The 22350-nt window shown below is 29.4% G+C and overlaps 1 protein-coding gene across 4 annotated transcripts in view; it reads right to left on the bottom strand.

Annotated features, from left to right (window-relative positions):
• The window catches only part of LOC113377246 (myocyte-specific enhancer factor 2), a 345797-nt gene that overhangs the window by 19426 nt on the left and 304021 nt on the right, over positions 1-22350 (bottom strand). For all 4 annotated transcript variants that reach the window (XM_026617494.1, XM_026617493.1, XM_026617496.1 and 1 more), the window contains one exon: positions 2829-3030. In XM_026617494.1, coding sequence (XP_026473279.1) covers positions 2829-2882 — 54 coding nt within the window. In that variant the 5' untranslated portion in view covers positions 2883-3030. The remainder of the gene's footprint in view (positions 1-2828; positions 3031-22350) is intronic.

The following is a 22350-nucleotide window of genomic DNA, read 5'->3' as shown; positions in this document are numbered from 1 at the left end:
TAAAAAAAAAGAATTGCGGATTTTTTTTCTTATTTTGGACGAATTTTTATATGTATTATTATGAACAAGGTTTTGAACCGAACCCGAACCGAAACGAACCAACTTGTTTTTCCGAACTGTAAACCCGGAACGTTTTTTTCCTACTGAACTAGAATTCGAACCGAACCGAAACAAATACGTGAACCGGTTTTTGAAACGATTTCGGTAAGTACGCATTCCGGTACAAAAAATTAGCACAACACCACTAGGTGTATGACATCTTGTTGCAGGACAAATTCCTGATTTACGAACAAATATTAGACGAAGAAATTAATCGGTTCGAAGTCTACATCAAATAATCAAGAAATCTAAAACTGATCTCTCTAAATTGTTTCGTGGCGTTCTAACTAAAATTTTGTAGTTATTCAAAACTACTGTTACTACTTTCTTTCAAAATGTGTCCATTTGATACTTAATACTTCATTTCAAATTTAATTTAAGTTCTTAAAAATATTAGTATATAAATGATATTATGATCGACAATAATCAAAAGTATTTTTCAAATCAGCAGTATTCTAAAATCAAAGATTTTCAATAGCGTAGAGCGGGATACAAAGGTCCAATGAGTGTGAAAACCAAACCAATCATCACAACAAATACCACATATCAAACAAACAACTCTTTGACTATGTTCAGTAAAACTCCCAGATGATTCACCATTATAGAAATATTTTTTTAAAAATTATAGAAATGTTTTTTTTTTAGGAACAGGATAGCAATCAAATCCAATGTCTTATTTTATTTTCAAAGAGATTTTACGAAATAATATTCAAATATAGTACAATGTTTTTTTTTAAAAAAAAAAACATGAATAATAGACCATGGTTTGAACTTATCATTCGAATAGAGGTGGACCTTTTTACCCGCAGACCTTTAAGCCCCGCTCTGCCTTATAGATAATTTATTAAAACCTATTTTTACCGTAATCAATTTATTTTAATTTTCAATCCTTATTTTTACCAATTTAATCATCTCATATTATTCACTTAGGAAAAAATTAGCCAAGCTGTAAGTAAGGTTTTGAGATCACATGTCAATTTTTTGAAAATTAACCCCAGAAAAGTAAATAAGCATAATATATGCAATACGCAAAGAAATTCACATAAATAATACTATAATAATAATATCCGATTTTAAATTTTAGTCGTTCCTATTATCACGAGTATGCAATACAAACAAATTAATTATTCACACCTAAATCAAAATCACGTAAATTGCCGTAATTCAAAAGGATGTTTCTTTATAAACGTGCATGTAACTGTGATAATACATAAATAATGAATGAAACCACAGTGTATTCAGGAAAACTACTCATAACACATAGAATTTTTTATCGAATTGTATTTTTCCTTCAACTTTATTATCGTTTAATACTTGCAATAGAGCATCGTTATCGTTTTTCCCTCATATATATGAGTCGTTAGGACGAGAATTTACTTTACACGTGACTTGACTTGTTCAATTATTATTTAATTAAATAAAAGAATACACATTACTGTTCTTAATTAGAAGGATTCTCCTATATTTTCTTAACTACATAAAAATATTATTATAGAGAAAAACACAAATAGATAATTGCGCAATTTTATACTGATTGTGAAGTATTGGCTAGATGCTGTCTTACAAGTTCAGAATCTCAACTTTTAGTTATAATATACCTTAATTTATAAAGAAAATTGGCAGAGTAGTCATTAAGTAATTTACAACTGTGCATTAGTTAGACGGATTCATCAGCTTTTCACGAAAATAATATTTTTGTAAAATTTCAATTAAAAAATTTATTCGCAAATTACTATTTGTTTATATGTACGAGTATATCAAAGCCTATATAATTAAAAAAAAATATGATTACTGGGAAGTTGAACTACGTGTGATTTTTTTTGGTAAATCTTTCTTTCTCTTTTTTTGTCACAATTATGACATAATTTTTATATTCTAAATACTTTTTATTGTTTTCAAAAAACAAATAAGATGGATACTATACCTTCGGATAAATGTCCAAACAATGATCCAAAATGTTATGTACATATATACATATTTATCGAAATATATGTTTTTGAAATTGATAAATTGAATTCAAGTATCAATTTTATGCTTTTTTATTTGAACTACGTTCTTATAACTAGTATTCTTAAACGTATACTTTGATTACATTTTACTTAAATTTTTTATACTTCTTACACGGCATCATGAAATATACATACACACACATATATACATATAAATATATATGTATATATACATATATTTATAAATATATATATATATATATATATATTTATAAATATATATATATATATACATATATATACTTATTACATTATATATATATATATATATATATATATATATATATAATGGGTTCAGAAGTAGTGTAAGAGTTTTTCCCTTTTTCATTTCACACCGCAGTGCCCGAGATGGGCTAATTTTCAATTGGAAACACACACACATATATAAATATATATATATATATATATATTATAAAACATTGAAGGTAATCAATGTATTAACTTAAAAAAATATTTTAGCTAAAATATCAAAGGGTAACAATATCAGTATAACAAATATCGCAAAAAGATAAATTATTTGTATAATGAACTACATTCGAAATCTAATAATAGACATATATATTAAAACATTTAATTTTTTTCAACTTTTGTACATGTGACTCAGCAGGGTAAGAGCTCTTGTAGTGAAATAACAAATTAATAAATCGGACCTAACAAGCTCGATCCCGGTTGAATCGATCTATTACCATTTGATCGATTGATTACCATCAATTTACTGACCTGTCGGTTCCGTTCATCTGTGATACGCGAGATTTGTATTTTCTTGCGACCCATGGCAGCAATCTTGACGGTATTCTATGGTATGGTTCCGACGGAAATTCTCCGGCTTGCGGACCGCGTGTCGCTTGCCGGCTGTTGCGCGTGTCTCCCGCTGGAGGCTAGGCACTACGCGTGATGCGAAACCGACACTGGCGATTCTGATCTGCAATAAAAACAAACATTTGCAAATTAATAATTTTAACTACATATGTCAATTACTATAAAATAGAAATGTTGGCCCTAGTACATTCAAAAATACATTTCATATTTGGAATTAATAAGTATCATCGATCGCATATGCAAATAATTTTTGCTGAAATAACTCATGTCGAATGGAATATTCATCACAAAATCTATTGTTTATTGACTCACAATTACCTTATCATGGACTTAAAATTTGCACTCTAAAAACGAAATTTACTGCGGTATAATTAACTTATTTTAATTTTAATTATAACGCATGTACATTGTGCAATTTGGAATAAGGCGCAAAACAAAGAAACATTGTGGAGCAAGGACAAGCACTGCGTTGCATTATAGCCTAATAAAACAGGCGTGTTGCAAATGTAAGCATCGTAAAACAACGCCTATGTTTGGAATAATTTAGGAAAAACCTGATGTTTGTAATTAAATAAACACAAACAATTGAATCCGTTTTAAATTTTATTATATATATTGTATATTTACTGAATTTCAAAATCACATTTCCAGAAAAACTAAAGAAATGAGATACTGAAATAAGTCTATTATGATATTAATTTGTATGCACCTAAATGGCCATTTACATCTATTCAATATAACAAATAAGAAAAATCCCTTCACAAATTCCACATATGACTTTATATTTTCATCAACATTGTCATGGATGTGGGAAGCTACGATACATCATGATATTTTTAATAATGGAAGTCATACAAATACATTGTATATTTTCTTGTATAATCGAAAAGTTCTACTGTGATATAAAGTAAAATATCAATTTGCAAAGTACTTTATAAACCGACAAGAAAGACGAATTGAATATGCGTGATGAGAACCCGTTAACTTGAAATACGCAAAACGTAGTCGTTTCACTTCTCATAAGCACATAATGTAGAAAATTAAAGTGTCTAAATGCGAAAATACGACTTGCTATGGAAAAATAAGTTATCTATGCAATAACATTATGTTTTCAAAGACCTTGAATATCTTATTTATATTTTTTGAAGTTAAAAATAAAGTACGTAAATCAAAAACGTAGCAGTGAAAGTACAAGAACGCTCCACCGTATTTCTCGTAATATTATAGAGAACTGCAAAAAATCAAAAGTTGCAATTTTTTTAAATATTTATTTCCATTTTATTTATCACATAAGGGTAAGAATGAGTCATTTCACATTCTGACAAATAGGTCACTCGTGTAATGAAACTTCCAATAGTCTTTTTTCAGTCCGGAAAGAAAGGATTTTCAATTGTCGACTGCAATCTCAGCTGTTTGTCGGCCACGCAGGTCAGGTCGCCTCGACTGACGTTTGGACACGCAATAATATTGAATATTTGATACCCAACGGCCGCATTGAGAATTACCGGTCGCCCTTGTCATTACTAAATTAACACGTTGAATTATGGATATACTGATGATATGTGACGGCTAGAAATAAATTTTTAAGCCATCTTCTGTGACAATGTTTTAAGTTTTATTGAAGAAATATATATATATATATATATATATATATACATATATATATAACTGCTTTACACACTTATTTATGCTTTGACCGACTTACAGAAATTATGCTACGAGTAGAAAGGTTTATATTTTATAAACTTAAAGGTTTATATTCTATAAATAGAAGCAATGCGATTTGTATAACGGACAAGAACTAATAATATTTTGCTGTTAGATGAATTAACATCGGTAGCGAATAAAAGATGAATGAATTAATAATAATGTATCATATTATATATGGCTTAATAAATAAGTTATATATATATATATATATATATATATATATATACATAGATTCGAGAGATTCAATCACATATTTTTTATAATAAACGCTTATTTCAATTTACACGTTATTTCGCGAATTCTTGCTTTGCGTAATATATTTTCTCCTCGAGTGTCATTTTCTATGATATGGTACAATTTTGCATTACAAAAAGAAATCAGATTTCATAGAGCTGAAGATCGAAATGAAAGTAGCGCTGTCACGGGTCGTTGGTTATTTGGATCCATGCGTGTCTGTAGAAATTGGGGGCGCATTGCAAGCAAACACTGACTAGCGACATGCGATGCCGTACCATCGCTAAATCCTCAACCTGACATCTCTTTACTCCTAAAACGATTCGGAAAATTTGTGCAAGCATGCATGCCAAAATATAACGTTCGTTGACGTATGTGTGCTGGTGTGTATAATCCTCTATCCTTTTACCTTTCTCTATTGGTGCATTGGGAGCTAGCGTCATTTATTAGCACAGTGATGTCTTTGTAATAGTTTTGCCTGAATTTAATTTTTTTAGTAGAAGACTTTAGTTCTTGAATACCATAAATTATTCCGTAGAGCTATGTCAACAAAATTCATGGGTTTTATTAGAAACTAATAATCTGAAAAAAAACTAGACATTTTTATGTAATAGAAAATTATTGATAAAAACAGAGATCTAAATGTTAATAATCAAGGAAAATACTTTCGTTATAGCATATTTATACATTTTGATACTAGTTCTAACAAAACTAATAGTAATTTACAGTTTAAATTAAACGTTTTAAAATATCATTAAATTCTAATAAAAGTAAAAATAGAACAATATAGCAGAATATATTATTCAAGATAAAAATATGATTAGTTAATTTTGAGTTATGGTTTATGGATGAACAAGGATAGTAAATATATACGAGTGAATGAAAGCTCAATTCTTATCGATTTCTACAAGATCGCTCCACCGGATTATTCAGATTATTCAGTTGTGAGGTTAAGTTGTTTACGTGTGTGACACTTTCCACAGGCTTACGTATGTGTTCGTTTATAGTTTAACCATATAATCAAACCCTGATATATATTCAGTATACTATATATAATCATGAGCGAGGTAACATTATGAATGAAGTGTTTAATAATAAATTATTGTACTTGGTCAACTACCCACCGTGTGGAAAACGTACAGGCGCTTAATGAATTTTAAATGTTAAATATATGCATATATTTGAGAAGAAATAAAAGCAGTTTAATAATATCTTCATAACATTGTATGATTTTATATATTCAAACGTCATTTCGATTGCAAAAAATATTCACCCAAATTCTAATAGACCTAGTGTCGTTAACAGAAAGTGGTGTGAATAATTATAATTACTAGTAACAGATTGTTTGAATGTACACTACTATAGATGTGGTCTATGCTATAAAAAGAGGAAAAAGAATTCAGAATTGTAAAAGAAAACCCGAAAAATATGCGAGAACAATTTAGCTCTAATCTTGTATCATCATCTGCATTTCTAAGATATACTAAATCTCCAGAAGGTATTAACTTTAATAAGGAAACATAAGTATCAAGATGCCAACTTTAGAATTATAGGTGCTGCCTCGGAAATTTTGTCCAGGACAGGCGGCAATGACGGAAGCTGACTCGGAATGTGTTGGCTCCGGTCCAAATGGAGTTGTTGTGAAGCCTGTCCGCTTGTTGATCGCTACCATATCGCGCGGGCCGCGCTATTCGACCCACGGGAGTGAACGAGATCGAGCCCGAGACGTTCTTACTTGTAAGTCACGTGAAAGACAAATACACAGAATTTTGTCTTATTCGCCCACGCGAGAGTTTGTAACTACAACATCGCACATTGTGCATAATGAGATCGTGTGTCTTACGTTCTCGGTTGAGAATATGATAATTTAATAGGAGATTTAAAAATATTCTGCAAACGAAAGTGAAATAAAAAATGGCACTAAGAACTGATGGCAAAATAAATTTAATTACTAACGTAAGGTGCAGATAGGTAAAAGTCTACAATATTAGATAAAAACTTGAATAAGCTTTTGTATTTCTCGCGTAAAAATTCAATTTCGCATTTCACTCTTAAGTTCTAGATATAATAATTTCTATATTAAATCCTACCTAAGCATGTTATATATATCACACACACACACACACATATATATATATATATATATATATATATATATATATGTGTGTGTGTGTGTGTATCTGTGATATTTTTTTCGGATGGTGATAAATATGTTTATAAAACTATATATATATATATATATATATATATATATATATATCAAATGCTCCATTGTATATAATATGTTATGAAGATAGTTGTTTTGTATAAATCACATTCAAAAGCCTCTAAGCACATAATTCTTTTTTCGCTTTGTCATAAAATATTATATGACAAAGTCAAATCATAAGAAAACAAAATAAGAATATACAGATTGCATATAAAGAAAAAAACTAGATTGTACAAATATGTATTTCAAAAATATTTATCAAAAATAAAATAAGACCATATAGGTATATTTCATCTTAATTATTACAATAATAAGAAAAAAGTTTAATTTTTCATCATTGGCATTCAAATGTATCTAATTTTGTCACTGCAGCATATCTTATACTTGTAAGGGAAGCGTTCCTGGAGATTTCCTTTTACGCACTTAATAAGAACTTTATGTCGTTATGCATAAGAACTTTTCATCAACGTCGAATAAAAGCCTTAGAAAGGTAATAATGTTCATGAAAATCCGTACAACGAACTGCCCACGTTCACTTTGCATAGTCAGGAATGAAAGAGAAACGTACCGCTCGGATGGGAGTAGAGTATCGGAGCTATGAATGCGTTTCGCTGCACCCCCATCTCGAGAGAAGGGAGATAACGTCATCATATCGCAATGTGCAACATCCCTCCCTCCGTGTTCCGGCTCGCGTAACAGTTCGTTTGGCGGGTAGTCCGCTTTCGCCACGTGCGTCCAGGTCAGCACGTGCGCGCATGCCGAGTTCAAGGACGACACAAGGGCAGCGCCCGTCGCCGAACCCTTTTCGCGAAGCGGTACCACCGCTGCACGGCGAATGCAACGTCCAGCACTCCCGCAGGTGTGCAGATGACTCTGTCCCGCGGGTGCGGTACTTTACAGCTCGCAACGTATCGGAACCAGAACTAATATTGCGTGGGAGCCCTTTGTACTGAACACGGTTATCATTTAAATTATACTGCAAGTGCAAACAGAGACTTTCACGTGCCACTTTTATAAAACGCGAATTCAATTTTTGCATTTGCATATACTAGTTTCTACAAGCATTACATAGATAATTCGCATTACATAGATCATTTAATTAAAACTCAATAGTCATTTAAAGGTAAAAAGGGCCACGAAGCGACAGAAATTATAAGATTTTGAGTATTATACAAAATAATACTAGATCGGAGACTTTGTCGTTTTTTTTTAAATTGTTTCGCCATTTGACTCCCAATTTTGACTTTAGATTCGTATTCAGCGATAAAAATTAAATTGAAAAACATATGCCGCACACTCAATACAGACAACTATTTTTATTTTGTGGACCTGTGTATGGAATAATTATGGTTTTGTACATTTAAAAAATTCACTATTTTCCATATCACTTTGGTAAAAAACAAAGAAAAGTTAAAGATTGACATATAACTTATATATAAGCAAATTATAAAAAAATATATTCAATTTTAATATAATTATAACAAATATTTCATGGTGACAAGAATTTTTAATTAATTATAACTTTCGCAAGAGAAAGGTTATAAAATATTCAGCGATACAGATATAAATTATAATTCAATACCCACGCCGATGAAATAAAGCAATTAGGAATTCCAAAAGGGTTAAAAATGAAATCATAAGCTTATAATATCTTAACTTCGTAAATGACAACATCATTAGAAAACCCGGTGCTGAATAAATTAGAGAAAATGAAATAACACTTCGGAATCTGCAGAAATATTATGTAATGTATTTATTTTAACGCGGATTTTTAGTTTATGAATTGAAAATCAAAAATTATTATTACGCGATTACATAACCATTGATTATTCTAATTATATATTAATGAATTATTAAAATGATGTCAGGATTTATAATAATGTTCAGTTTATGCAACAATATACATACTTGAAACTCGCAGAAACGTATCAAAATATCAATCATTAATTTTTAATTTCAACCACACCTGCCGTTTTTTTTAATAATAGCCTTATTGTCCAATGGTTGTTTACCACACAATAATAATTTATAAAACACACCATTATGATTATTAAAATTCTATAGAAAATATTTGTGCATTGGCAAATATCAATGTGTGGCGATATCAAGCAGGCTGTTTTTGATTTGTAAAAAACAATCGGACATGTCATGTATATTTATGATATCGAAATTTTTTTACAGTTAATAAATTTATATTTTTTTATTATGTTGGGAGTTTCTAATTAAATATATTATCATAATCATTACGACTCCCACATTGGTGACTCACGACGATGGAGATGAAGATAAAGGAGTTTTATTTTTCGAAGATTTAAGAAAAATTGATTTTGACGCAGCACCATAATCACTGGTCTTCAGTGACGACCTATAAGGTATGTCCAGTCCAATCCATCATAGTTAACGCACTTACTATCTGGATCAGACTTCCGAGGTTACTCATTTGGTATACCCAGACCTCAGTGTTTATTGCTGACAGAAAAAATAATTTGGAGCCTGAACTTTTCATTGGAATGCAATTCAACCTCTCTTTCTCTGTTAACTCAACAAATCGTCTTATAATGCTACCTCCCATTATCGGTGACAACGACGAATCAAAACAAAATTTGACATAATTTATTGGATTCCACAATTCTGGACTCTTATGTCAAAGAAACCAATGATCCTGATTTGGATAAAGAGCCAACTTCTTTCTCTGATCGGAACTCATCAGATACGAATGCAACGCTTGCAGAAATGGAAACTGTACCCATAAATTATGCATTCTAAACATTAAGTTATTCTGATATAACTAATACCCATTAGATCGAGAACATTATGCAGAATATGGAGTTTATGGCAGGTCAAATCACCACATACCGTGGATCTGCTGACGAAACATGGAAATTTGTAATTGACCAGTATTACAACACTGGTCTGCTATAATCTGCTTTCCCACCACATTTTTATAACGTGTTTCCCTGTATTTTTTTTTAAACTGTGAGATCAACACTGGGCAGGGAGTGTGTGGCGATATCAAGCAGGCTGTTTTTGATTTGTAAAAAACAATCGGACATGTCATGTATATTTATGATATCGAAATTTTTTTACAGTTAATAAATTTATATTTTTTTATTATGTTGGGAGTTTCTAATTAAATATATTATCATAATCATTACGACTCCCACAAATGTATGCAGTATTAGAGACCCCATGCCATAACTATTGTAAATGTCGCAATTATTCAATATAGCGCGAGATTGTAATAAATGGTTTATTCAATTTCCTTCTAGATACTTAATTGAACTTTCTAAATAGTAGGTACATAATACTCGTCGTTATCGTATCAATAAACTATTTTATCGTTTGATGGGCGCGGTATAGAGTCGAGCGACTTGGGGCGGTTGCGGTTATTGCTCGTCTCTCAGTCGTAACCCTTGTATGAAGTCTGACACATAAATAACATATTTGTGTCGAGGAAAATGGGTACGCGAGTAAAAAACACACGATCAAAGCTTCTCTACTAAAATTATAGAGATAATATAAAATACTTGATAAAAACTTGTGCGATTGCAAAGGTCGACACAATTTAAGAATTAATTAAAAATGTTATTGATAATAAAGTTTTATTAATATTGATATTGTTATTTTTATTATTGATCTGTAAAGAACGAGAAATATGAATATTGCCTTTCAAACTATATATCGGGTGCTTATAAAAGCAGATTAATAAAATAACCAGTTTATCAAATAACTTGGATAGATACACTAATTAACAAAAATATTTTGCTATATTATTTTAAAATAATGTAGTAATACTATATGTATAAAAAATAAATAATTTTAATTTAAAAAAATGAATACATATTTGAAATATTTAATGATAATAATTAAATTATTATTGATATACTTGACGGTATAATCAACGATTCTTTCATAGATGATTGAATTGTTTTCAAGCATTATACGTAAAAAATAATTCTTTGTATATATAAAAAATATCTATTGTATAATCTAAATATATATATAATAAATAATGGGTAGTAATGACATAGGTAGGTAGTGCTCCAACTAGATTCAGGAAAGAGTCTTGTAAGAGATTTCCCATAGCCATTTCAGACCGCAATGTCCGAAACGGGCTATTTTCAATTGGAAAAATATTTTTGATCTATATTTTCAAGTGGAAATGGACATCGCTATTGCACGATGTCAGGTTGTCCAGAGCGGGGTTCGAATTCACGACCGGGTCAAGAAGCTTAACCATTATACCGCGGAACACCCATCAAAGCAATTCAATCAAAGTTTTGTATGGAAATAGCATGAAAAAATTTTCAAAAATTTTAAAAATATATATGTAAGTAATTGTTTTTCTTGAATATTCATATGATTTTGAAAATATTTGTTTAGGCGTAACCGAACGTTTCTGAGCAAATTGATATTCATCAGATGAACATCAAGAGCTTATATTTCATGCGCCATACACCTGAAAGACTTTTGACAAGCTTTCGTAAAATTTTCACAAGCTGTCATAGGAAATCGCATTTCGCTTTATAATTGATGTTTGCGAGTGAACTAGTTCAATCTGATAACGAGTCAGTGAATCGGCTGGTCTGTTGTAAACCACACAATGGATAATCGACCATTAATTTAGTATTAAATTAATTTTTGCATTACATGAAGCGATTAGTGTTTATTTAGTTCGTATTAAGCAAAAACAATTTTTTTCAAAAAGTTATGAAATTCTAAAATTTTAATTTATTTAATTTTATACTGGTCAATTGCAAATTATAAATTTATTTAATTTCAAGGTCAATAATTTTGATAACTTATTTATTTTACATCAAATGTCATTATATCCAGTTGACCTTGTACTCACATAATGATTAGTGATTTTGATCATGCCGTTACTAGCAAAAGCTAATTTAACTACATAGAGGTCACGGTGAAAGTTGGACATGTAGGCAAACTTTTTCCATGCCTATGTTTTCATCGGCAAAATGTAATACTGACCAGGCCGAGTGAAATTTGTATTTGGCGGTTTCATTTGGTTAATGTTCTGAGAAATAAAAGTAATATAATATTGATTTAATGCTTGCAATCAGTGATTTTAGTAATCTGACATAAAGTGTGTCAATGAAGATGATAAAAGCTTAATCCGCTGAAAATTTTGTTTATAACAGACTTTAGTAAATGTTACTTTAAAAGATTTGAATATGTTTTCTAAAATATAAATTTTATTGAAATCACTTTGCAAACGGTAATTCTTATACTGAGTGAGTGAGAGTTTAATTTGTGTTTGATCAACTTTGATAATTTTTTTTTATTTGCATAGTTTATTGCCAATCAAAATAATATACATTTTTAAGACAATATGCTGGGTGTAAATGCATTTAAGAGATTATCTCATATGGGATATCTCTCTTTTAACAAAAACTTAATGAGCTATTAGTCATTTTTGTCAAATCAATTTTTATTTGGCCGTAAAAATAACAATGTTATGTTTGGCAATTTTGTTTGTTTGTATTTTTTTATACTTAAAGTTTAATTTGTTTACTATATATATATATATATATATATATATATATATATATATATCTTATATATAAGATATTTCAAAATCAAAGCCTTTACAGTATGATTTTTTAGGTTCGTTACTATATTAACTGATAATTTTTGATGTTCGTTGAAAGGAAATGCTGTCAATATGCTTTCGTATGAGGCAACTTTGAAATGAAGTGAATTTGAAAGTGCTTCTTATCTGTCAACCCTGACGGTCGTACGGGTGCGGTACTGAGCCGCCGGGCGTTCGTTTTGGGGGCGTCGGCGGTGCGTGGCGCGGACTGACTCGGTGACCCGGTTTGTTCTTCGGTCGACGCGCGATCGATACGAGAGCGCGCGCACGCCGCAACGTCACATATCAAGGCCGCGGCCTTACCGCCCCGTTCGACGCCACCCCGCACCGATTTCACCCTCACTACGGACATCGGCTGACTATCATATGGAAGTAGACGGTACTGTCACTACCGCATGGCGAGGAACATTCTTCCTGCTTGACAGGAACAGGATAGTATCGAAAAAGTATCACGAAATCGAATTTTATTTCCTAGGGTATGAATTAGTCTTATAAGAACATATTTAAATATATACTAGTGGTGCATGGCATCGTGTCCTAAGGCAAATTGCTGGAACTTCCCGTACCAAAAACAATTATTTTTTTTAAAAAGCTTTGAAAATTTCTTTAAACTTTGAAGAAGTTAGATATTAGAGAATTTTGACATTTTTGAAAAAAAAGACTTTTTTGAAAAATATGTCTGTTATAATTTGAAAATTTTGAACTTATTTTTAAAGCAATCACGTTGCTTATCTGGTTTAGAGATCACAAATCGAAGCGCCGCATCGAAGCTTAACAGACAAATATAGGTACGGAACCAATTGAAATGTAAACAAAATTTATAATTATTATTAAAATTTCGAAAAAAATTTCTGATAATTAGATGTGCACATGCCTGACGAACATTTTTGATCTCCAAAACAGTTAGATCTGCTAAAAATTTAGACAGTTCTTCATTTTGTCAATGCAAGGAAAACGTTTTCTGAATCACTCAAATTGGAGTCTCCGTTCTCTCAAAGACTGAATTACCATTTTTGTCACTTTTTGCCCAGTATCCTTATCAATAGGAATCGAATGTTTTTTGATTTATTCAAATCAGTCAATTTGTGTTCTCAAAATCAACGACACATACACACACATATATCAATTTTTTCTAAGGTATACCAAAATGTTCAGAAACCTTTGAAACGTAAAGATATACAAAACGTTTGATTTTCGATTTTTTGCGATTACTATAACTTACCCTTCGGAAAGTTATTAAATAAATTCATTCAACAAGCTATAAAAGATTATTTACCTTAACAAATAAATTCCACTTTTTTATTGTCGAACAGAACTGTTTTCAAATATAAAAAAATAATTGTAACTCTTGGAGAAAATATTAAAGCTGTAATATTTTTGTTTTATGTGCAAGTGGTTAAGACACTATTACATATAATTTAAAAAAAAATCTCTACTGTTTTAAATGCATTGAATGTCATACAACTTCATTTGATTTATATCAACCAGAGTTTCTCAAGCTTTATCCATAGCGTTATTAAATATTTAATTCGAAGTATAAGTAATATAAAAAATATTTCAGTATTCTAAGAAAGTTAGTCATAATGCAAGTAATGTGTGCTATACAGTATTCGTATGAGCTTGTTATTAGGTAATCTCAAGGTCAGTCCGCATGGCGACTTACGAAGTGAAAATGCTCCACTATATATGCACGGTTTTCGTAGCGTTTCTGCATGATTATTAACGAGGGAACAGACCAATATATATTCGAGTATTGTTTTGGTAGAAAAAGAACGCTTGTATAATTTACAAAAAGTTTGTAACATTTAGAGCAATGAAAATGGTTGAATACCCAAAATTGGAAATCAGTTAAATTTATATCGAATCAACTGTTTGTAACCTTACCCTTTCCCTATTTATGGCATCGTAGAGCCTGATACATTAAATCATCAACTAATGTATGTATGTATATCGATACTATAAAACGTTAAATAGGTAGTCATATATGTTTTACGCTAGTTTTGTCACGAATAATTAACGAACAAAATAATTATAATTGATTTATCGCAATCTGATCTCAGTAATAATGATAATAGAATATAAAACACACATTTTAAACTATAAATACAATTAAAGCAATCAATAAACGTGAATTCTATTCAATGAATTTTTACAATTTAATGTAAAATTTAACATAATTTTTATTTACTGACTTATTTTTTTCATTGTTATTTTAATAATATCATTTAAATATAATTCGAAGTAATATTTAAAAAACGGTAAAATATTATTATATATTCATATTACACATTTTCCCAAATGAACAGTCGCTGCACCCTTACTTTGTAGAATCCCTGTGATACTCATTTATTTATCAACAACCAGGTCGATGAAAGTGAAAATCTGGTATATGAGATGAGAGAAATTGCAATACCTATTAAACTTGTTCACGTTGACTTTAAACGTCTATTCTATTTATGACAAAATATAAGTGGATTTTTTTTAGAAAAACTGATGTAACAAAAATATAATTTTATAGTGTATTCTTAAAAATAATAGTTTGATTGTAAATAAAAACTTATTGATGATTGAATAATTCGAATATTTTATAACAAAGAAATAGTATTTCATTTATCTTCGTTATATATAAGTTTCTGATACTTAATTATTTTGAAATCGAGACTATTTTTTTTGCATACAGAGTATTTTATTCATTACTCAATTACTTCAAGAATTCAAAAATTTATAAAATTTATCACGTCTAATCCAGCATCAAAATTTTATCTTTAAATGTATTATAATACATATTTTCGAACAAACAAGTTTGTATTTCGAAGTTTGCTGGAAATGACATTTTTCGATCATAAACTTTCAATGATATAACATCAAATTTTGTTAATGTTTAACAAAATTGAAATTGGGTTAACGGTTAAACATAATGAGAATTGAATAACGTAAAGCAAATCTTTCTATTTACTAAAGCAACAAAGCTACTCCGTGCGTGTTAAAGGATAATAACAACTATCACTAAGAAATAATCATTGCAAGCGTACACTAGTTAGAACATAATAAATATAACTATTTATTTTTACACACATACACACATAAGTATGTAATAAATTATATGAATATATATAGAGTAGGGCGGGGCACAAAGGTCCATTCTGACTTTGAGCACATATATTGTGAAAACCAAACCAAACCAATCATATCACAACGAATAACATGTATCAAACAAACAACTATCTGACTTTGTTCAGAAAAACTCCCAACTAATTCATCATTGTAGAAACTTTAATTATATTGAGTGCTCGAAAACTAAACAACAGTGCTCACAATGGAAGGTTGTATATCTTTTTCCCTCTACTTTCAAATAGAGTATTTCGCCTAAAATATATATGTTAAGAAGAAATAATATTTATAATATGAAATAAAATTTACAAAATACAAAAACCCAAAACAACAGGCTAAATGAAAAATAATCCGTTGAAATGTTTCTTGTATTTTTGTACAATATTACTCAATTATTCTTCATTACATTTAAGTAAATGTTACGCAATAAATTGTTCTAATAATGTAAAAAAATAATATAATTTATTTTATTTTTAATTGCCCTTGTTAGTATATGGTTAATATATTTTTTTATTTTATATCCTATACTATTCAATCTTGATTAAAATTATATTATAATAATATTTTGCCTAATGTCAGCTTGCCCGCAATATAATAAAAATATTTATAATTCAATATAAGATGCAAATCCATAATATTATGTGCATATGGATAAATAAATAAAATATAATTATTATACACAATTGAATCATTGCCATCAATTCCGAAAATTATAGCAATATATGAATTTTAATAAATAGTTTATCGAATTCTATTCGATATGTGTAAATGTAGTATAATTTGTTGAGTTTATATATCAAATTTATTGTTGCTCTTAGCATCATACTTGTTAATAGCAACATAAAATATTAAAAAATCTAATTAATTATGTTAATGAAAGTTTAAAAATTTAAACAATTATAGCGAATTTCGGAAAGCAAAGTACAAAAAGCTAAAAAGCTTGAGAAAAAATTGTAGATTAGGTCACAGGGTCACAGGATCAGCAGATTTATAAATCTAATGTGTACTTCATAATTGTATTGCCCTAAGTTGCTACGTAGTGAATGTTATTATTTATAATTATTATTTTAATTGCGTAAATTTCAAATTTTCAATTCAATAAAAAAGTATCCAATCAGCAAATAAATTTTCACACAAATCAGTAAGTTGCTAATCTAGATGAAAACACGGAAAGTAAACAATAATATCCGCGTCCTGAAGTCGATGATCTTCTTTTCGAAATAGAGCGTCAAAAATAGTCGAATAATTCGAAATAGTCGAACCGAGAATAGTAAAGTTGATATAAATAAAGTAACCATTTGCTAGGTTAAGTTTAGCACGATAATAATAACATTACGTCGTAAAAATAGAATGTTTTATTCAAAACATACAGAACACTTAATGCGGGCGCGCGGCGGGATGATGGTGCCCCGGCTACAAACCACTACATGGGGGATGGTTGAATTGAAATCAACCCCACTCTGGGGGCGCTGAAATCCATTATGAAATATTCATTACATACGAATTCTGAATGAGAAGTGATATGATAGATCATGACAATTAGACAACGATATACCACCTAATTTATGAATGCATGCTTTGACCGATGGATTAAATTATATATATATATATATATATATATATATATATATATATATATTAGAGTGGTCCTTAATATGGATGTTGTCAAACTTCCTTGCTCCCGCACTCCAACCAAAGTTTCTATGAAATTAACGTGGGTAAAATTCCATATTTTATAACTTAGCTACAAGTGAATCAAAATTTTGAGAATAATCAAATAAATCATGCTCAGATTTTTGACATACTTTGTCATTGAAAATTAATAAACTAAATCAAGTCACTAGTTAATTTAGTATCTCACAATAAGTCGTCAATATTTCAAATAAAATGAAATAATAAGAGTATGATTATATTACTCATTTCGAGTCAAAAAATGACTCCCTCGATTCATCCACATCCCCAGGGACAGTTGTGACAGACATAAAAGTAGGTTGAAAACAATAGATTTAAACACCGAAATAACTTTTATTACAATAAAAGTCAGAAACAACTTTGATAGTCAAAAATATGTAATACAACAAAACAAAGCTTATAAATATAATATATCAATATAGAACAAAACATTTTTTTGAACAAAGTTAATAAGAAATCAATGTAAATCCTTTTTTTATTCCCTTCTCTTTAGCAAGGATAAAAAACTTATATTCAACCGAATCCACAAAATTTGTTACAACCGTACCTAATGCACACTTTTTGAAACAAATCATCTTTATGACTGAGCAAATTTATCTAAACAAAAACTAATTGCTAGTAGTTTAAATTACAGCAAAATAACAAAGTGATCCATCTGTATACAAGTAACAGTTATTATTAGAAGAAGTCGAACAAAGAAACTTTTTTTTGACCTTTAAAGGCAATGCGATCTGCAGAATATATTAATGCAGGGCGCCTAATAAATGCAATAATGTAAACAAACATACAAACATACTTCATTTTTCTCTCTTTGAACCCTATGTCAAAATCAGTAAAGTTTTTAATTGTGTTTTGCTATAATAGAGAATCAATTTTATTGAATACAATTCTCTACTGATTACATGGTAAAAAATCTGAAATAATAAATTTTAATATATTTAAAAAATAATATCTATGAAATATCAAATTAGCGTCATATACGTGAAATAGATAATTTGAAGAATTTATGGAATAAAATCTTAATTTACACTTAAATAAGTCTCCGGTGTAACATTTATGCATAAAAAATACTTCATGTTAAACGAAATATTTCTTATATGACATAATTGAGCGGCATTCGCTCGCATAGACGCAATGGAAAAATATAAATTCCATCTGTTATACACGCATTATATATGTATTAAAAATACATAAAAACGAAACGATGCAAATCAAACTGTTGAATTAAATGTTCAAATTTTTCGATTTCAATGTTATTTGTTTTCTGTAACAAAAAAACATATGTATGTACATAAGTTTTCATGTGAAAATATGGCAAAGGCTGTATCTGTCACGCAGTGAGTATAAACAGTGTTATCTCTTGCAATGTTAATTACTGATTCGTCAGATGTTCAATATTATCTGTACACATAATCGTTGATTAAATAACGTCATTCTGAAGCGAGATGATAATTTCCACAAACGATTTTACACGTGATAAGGTAAGGCTAGCACTTCTAGTAGGTGACCTAGTACGAGCGTTCATGGTAAACGTTTTACTCAAATCTAAAGAGAAATTGTAAGAAAGAATATCAAAAATGTATAGGCAAAGAAAATGAATTACAAAATACTAAACTTCATTTTTACTTAATCAAAATCATCATAATAAATTATGTCATTAAATTTTAGTGTTCCCAAATCAGTTATTTATGAACGAATTTAATTTTAAAATGATTATTGTGATATATTGTTTTATTAATCATTTTTTCACTCACACAATTCCCCGCACACGCTTTTTTCATTTCTTTATTTAAGTAAATGTTGTTTAAGAAATATATTGTTCAGTTGTGGTATATATTTCAATAGAAGATGTTGAAAAATAGAAAAAGATTAAATTGCACAATATGCAGTTCGTACTTCTTAACGCTATCTATAAAGCGCAATATCTGGTATATTGCGCTTTATAGATAGTTCTATCAAGTAGTGATCATTGATTAATATAATATTTATAAAATTGTACTTCGACACTTAAAAATAGACATCAGGTTGAATATATATTAATTATATATTTAGTAAGCGACTTACTGTTGCATCGGACATCGACTTTGCGACATGTATTCTACAATAAGAAATTATATTGTTGTTCCAATTTAAAGTGACAAAAACTGTTTTAGTAGTGCATTTGTGAACAATGATTATTAGGAAATAATTAGGAATATTACAGTTACATTCCACTGAAGATGACACAAAACAATGTGTCGAAATGTACGGAAACATTAAAAATGTTATAAGTTCCTACAAATTTTTAATTGATGTATTGCCCTGAAGAAGTATTGCCCTGAATCTCACATATTTCAACATCAAAATTATTAAAATTTTTAACACACACACACACACACACACACACATATATATATATATATATATATATATATATATATATATATATATATGTTGCAGTTCAGGATAACCTAACATCGTGCAGTAGCGATGTCCATTTGTACTTGAAAATATAGATCAAAAATATGTTTCAAATTGAAAATAGCCCATTTCAAGCACTGCGGTGTAACATGACAATGGGAAATTTCTCACACTATTCTTCCCTAGATCGAGTTAGAGTTTAACTTAGCACACGGAACTGCCCTAGGACAGTACTACCCATATTGGAGTATGTGAATTTGGCGTTGGTATATATTTTGATGAGTTATGTTGATTCGGGCAGTAACACGAAGTAAAAAAACTATAGCAATTATGATTCGCTTTATTTAACTATACGTTTCATTAATAATTCAAACATTCCAATCTATATATTTTTTAAATAATTTTGAATTACATTTTTATGTACACTATTGTTGATGTACTTAGGCTTCACAACAAAATCGCTTTATTATATGTTTTTTGCATGTTACAGAGAAATACTCCAAACATTTCATAGGCGCTACGTCTTCTAATTGTTCCTATTCTAGTCTTACTATATAGGTGTGAAGCGAGCGATTGGAAAAGTGGGAATTTGAGAGGTGCTCTAGCATTTACTTGTCGCGAATACAGCGCGCATACCGAGTGCATTTTGTACATTCAAACCATTCAAACCAAACGCATTTCATGCATTAATAAAACAATTATGCGAAACCGTCTGTATTGTCAATTATATTGCAAATATTCAATTTATTGAATTTGTGCAAAATAACTTAAATAACTTGATTGACTTATACATACATGAATATATATATATATATATATATATATATATATATAAACATACATATGTGAAAATTGAAAAAATAAAACCTCGTTTCTCATGACTTACTAAAAAAGTCTATGTCTCAGTTATGTGACTCAAATCTGCGTTGCTGGTGCAGCCGAGTTGATAATATAAAAGCAAAAGATTATGTGAAACTATAGCAAAAATTTTAATAATTTTCTAAAATCCTTATATTATTAGTGTAGGGCGGGGCACAAAAGTTCAACTTGACTTTAAGCAATTATATTGCAAAAACCAAACCAATTATATCGCAACAAATAACACATATCAAAAAAACAACTATCTGACTATGTTCAGTAAAACTTCCAGCTAATTATAGAAATGTGTTTTTGTGGCTATTATTCAAATATTTGTCGCCTGGTCCTTTTTACCTTATAGGCGGGGTAAAATAGGACGGCCAGGAGCCAAACAGGTAATATATCTTATTTTTGATCTAATATTTAGTCAGAAATATTCATCAGCAGAATAACAATTTATATAATTTATCTCATGTAAAATAGCTTTTTCTAAAGTTGGTATACTTTTTTATTTACTATTTTTTATTGTTCACACCTTTGCCAGGGTGAAGGTTCAGTTGATCTTCTTTACTGCACCCACGTGTAATTTATTATAGAAGTTATGTAACAAAACTGCTGAATCAAATTTAAAATTAACAACACATCTTATAAAACAACTAAATACGGTATACCTAAAAACTATATTAAACTCTTATAAACTAAACAACAGTGCTCACAACCAAAAGAACTAACAACGAAAGAAAATACTGTGTTATAGGTTTTCAAATATTGCCGTTTATCTCCCGATATCAGTCGTAAGAATCAAGGTGATGGCTGGTTATACATCTTTTTTGCTTTTCCAATATTGTTGTTAAAAAATTTTTAACTTCACTTGTTTTTAAGATATTGGTGATGGACCTTTTTACCCGCATATCTTTAGGCCCTGTTCTACCCTATATTGATATCAAACTGTAAGTCATTTAGATTCGTTATTTAATTTACCAAAATTATAAAAAGTTATTCATTTAGTTTTGATAATTTATAATTATTTTCCACTGAATCAAAGCTGTAATATTAGACGAATCGTATGAATAACAAATAAACTTTATAAAAACAATTATGGACGTCCGATAATAAAAGCCCATCTGTATATATTATATCAACATAAAATGGTATAAGAATTTACTTAATGATATATGAGATTAATAAATATACGAAACTTTTAATTGAATTGCGGACTATCTAAATGTTGATGTTAAGAGCTAAAACCTTTAGAGATTTTTTATTAATTTGGAAGCATTTGATCCCTTAGGAGCAAAGAAATTCGAAAATATCCATAATAAGCACCATTCTAATATATATAATGCATATAATATATATATATATATATATATATATATATATATATATATATATATATATAACGCATGTAATAATAAAGTAACAATACTTTTGCTATTATCTAATCAAATGTGAATACTTCAGAGCCAGGCGTAATCTTGATTTATGTAAGGCATGCCACGCTTCTTCGAAACTCCGAAGAAATTTGGAACCGCATGTCTTGTAAACGAAAGTGATCACAAAAAGGAAAAAACTTTTATGACGTATAAATATTGGAGGAA

This window comes from Ctenocephalides felis, unplaced genomic scaffold (assembly GCF_003426905.1).
Source record: "Ctenocephalides felis isolate EL2017-DRISC unplaced genomic scaffold, ASM342690v1 CF-g0.4_SCAFFOLD_01886, whole genome shotgun sequence".
NCBI classification, from domain to species: Eukaryota; Metazoa; Arthropoda; class Insecta; order Siphonaptera; family Pulicidae; genus Ctenocephalides; species Ctenocephalides felis.
This window is presented reverse-complemented; position numbering and strand designations above follow the sequence as displayed.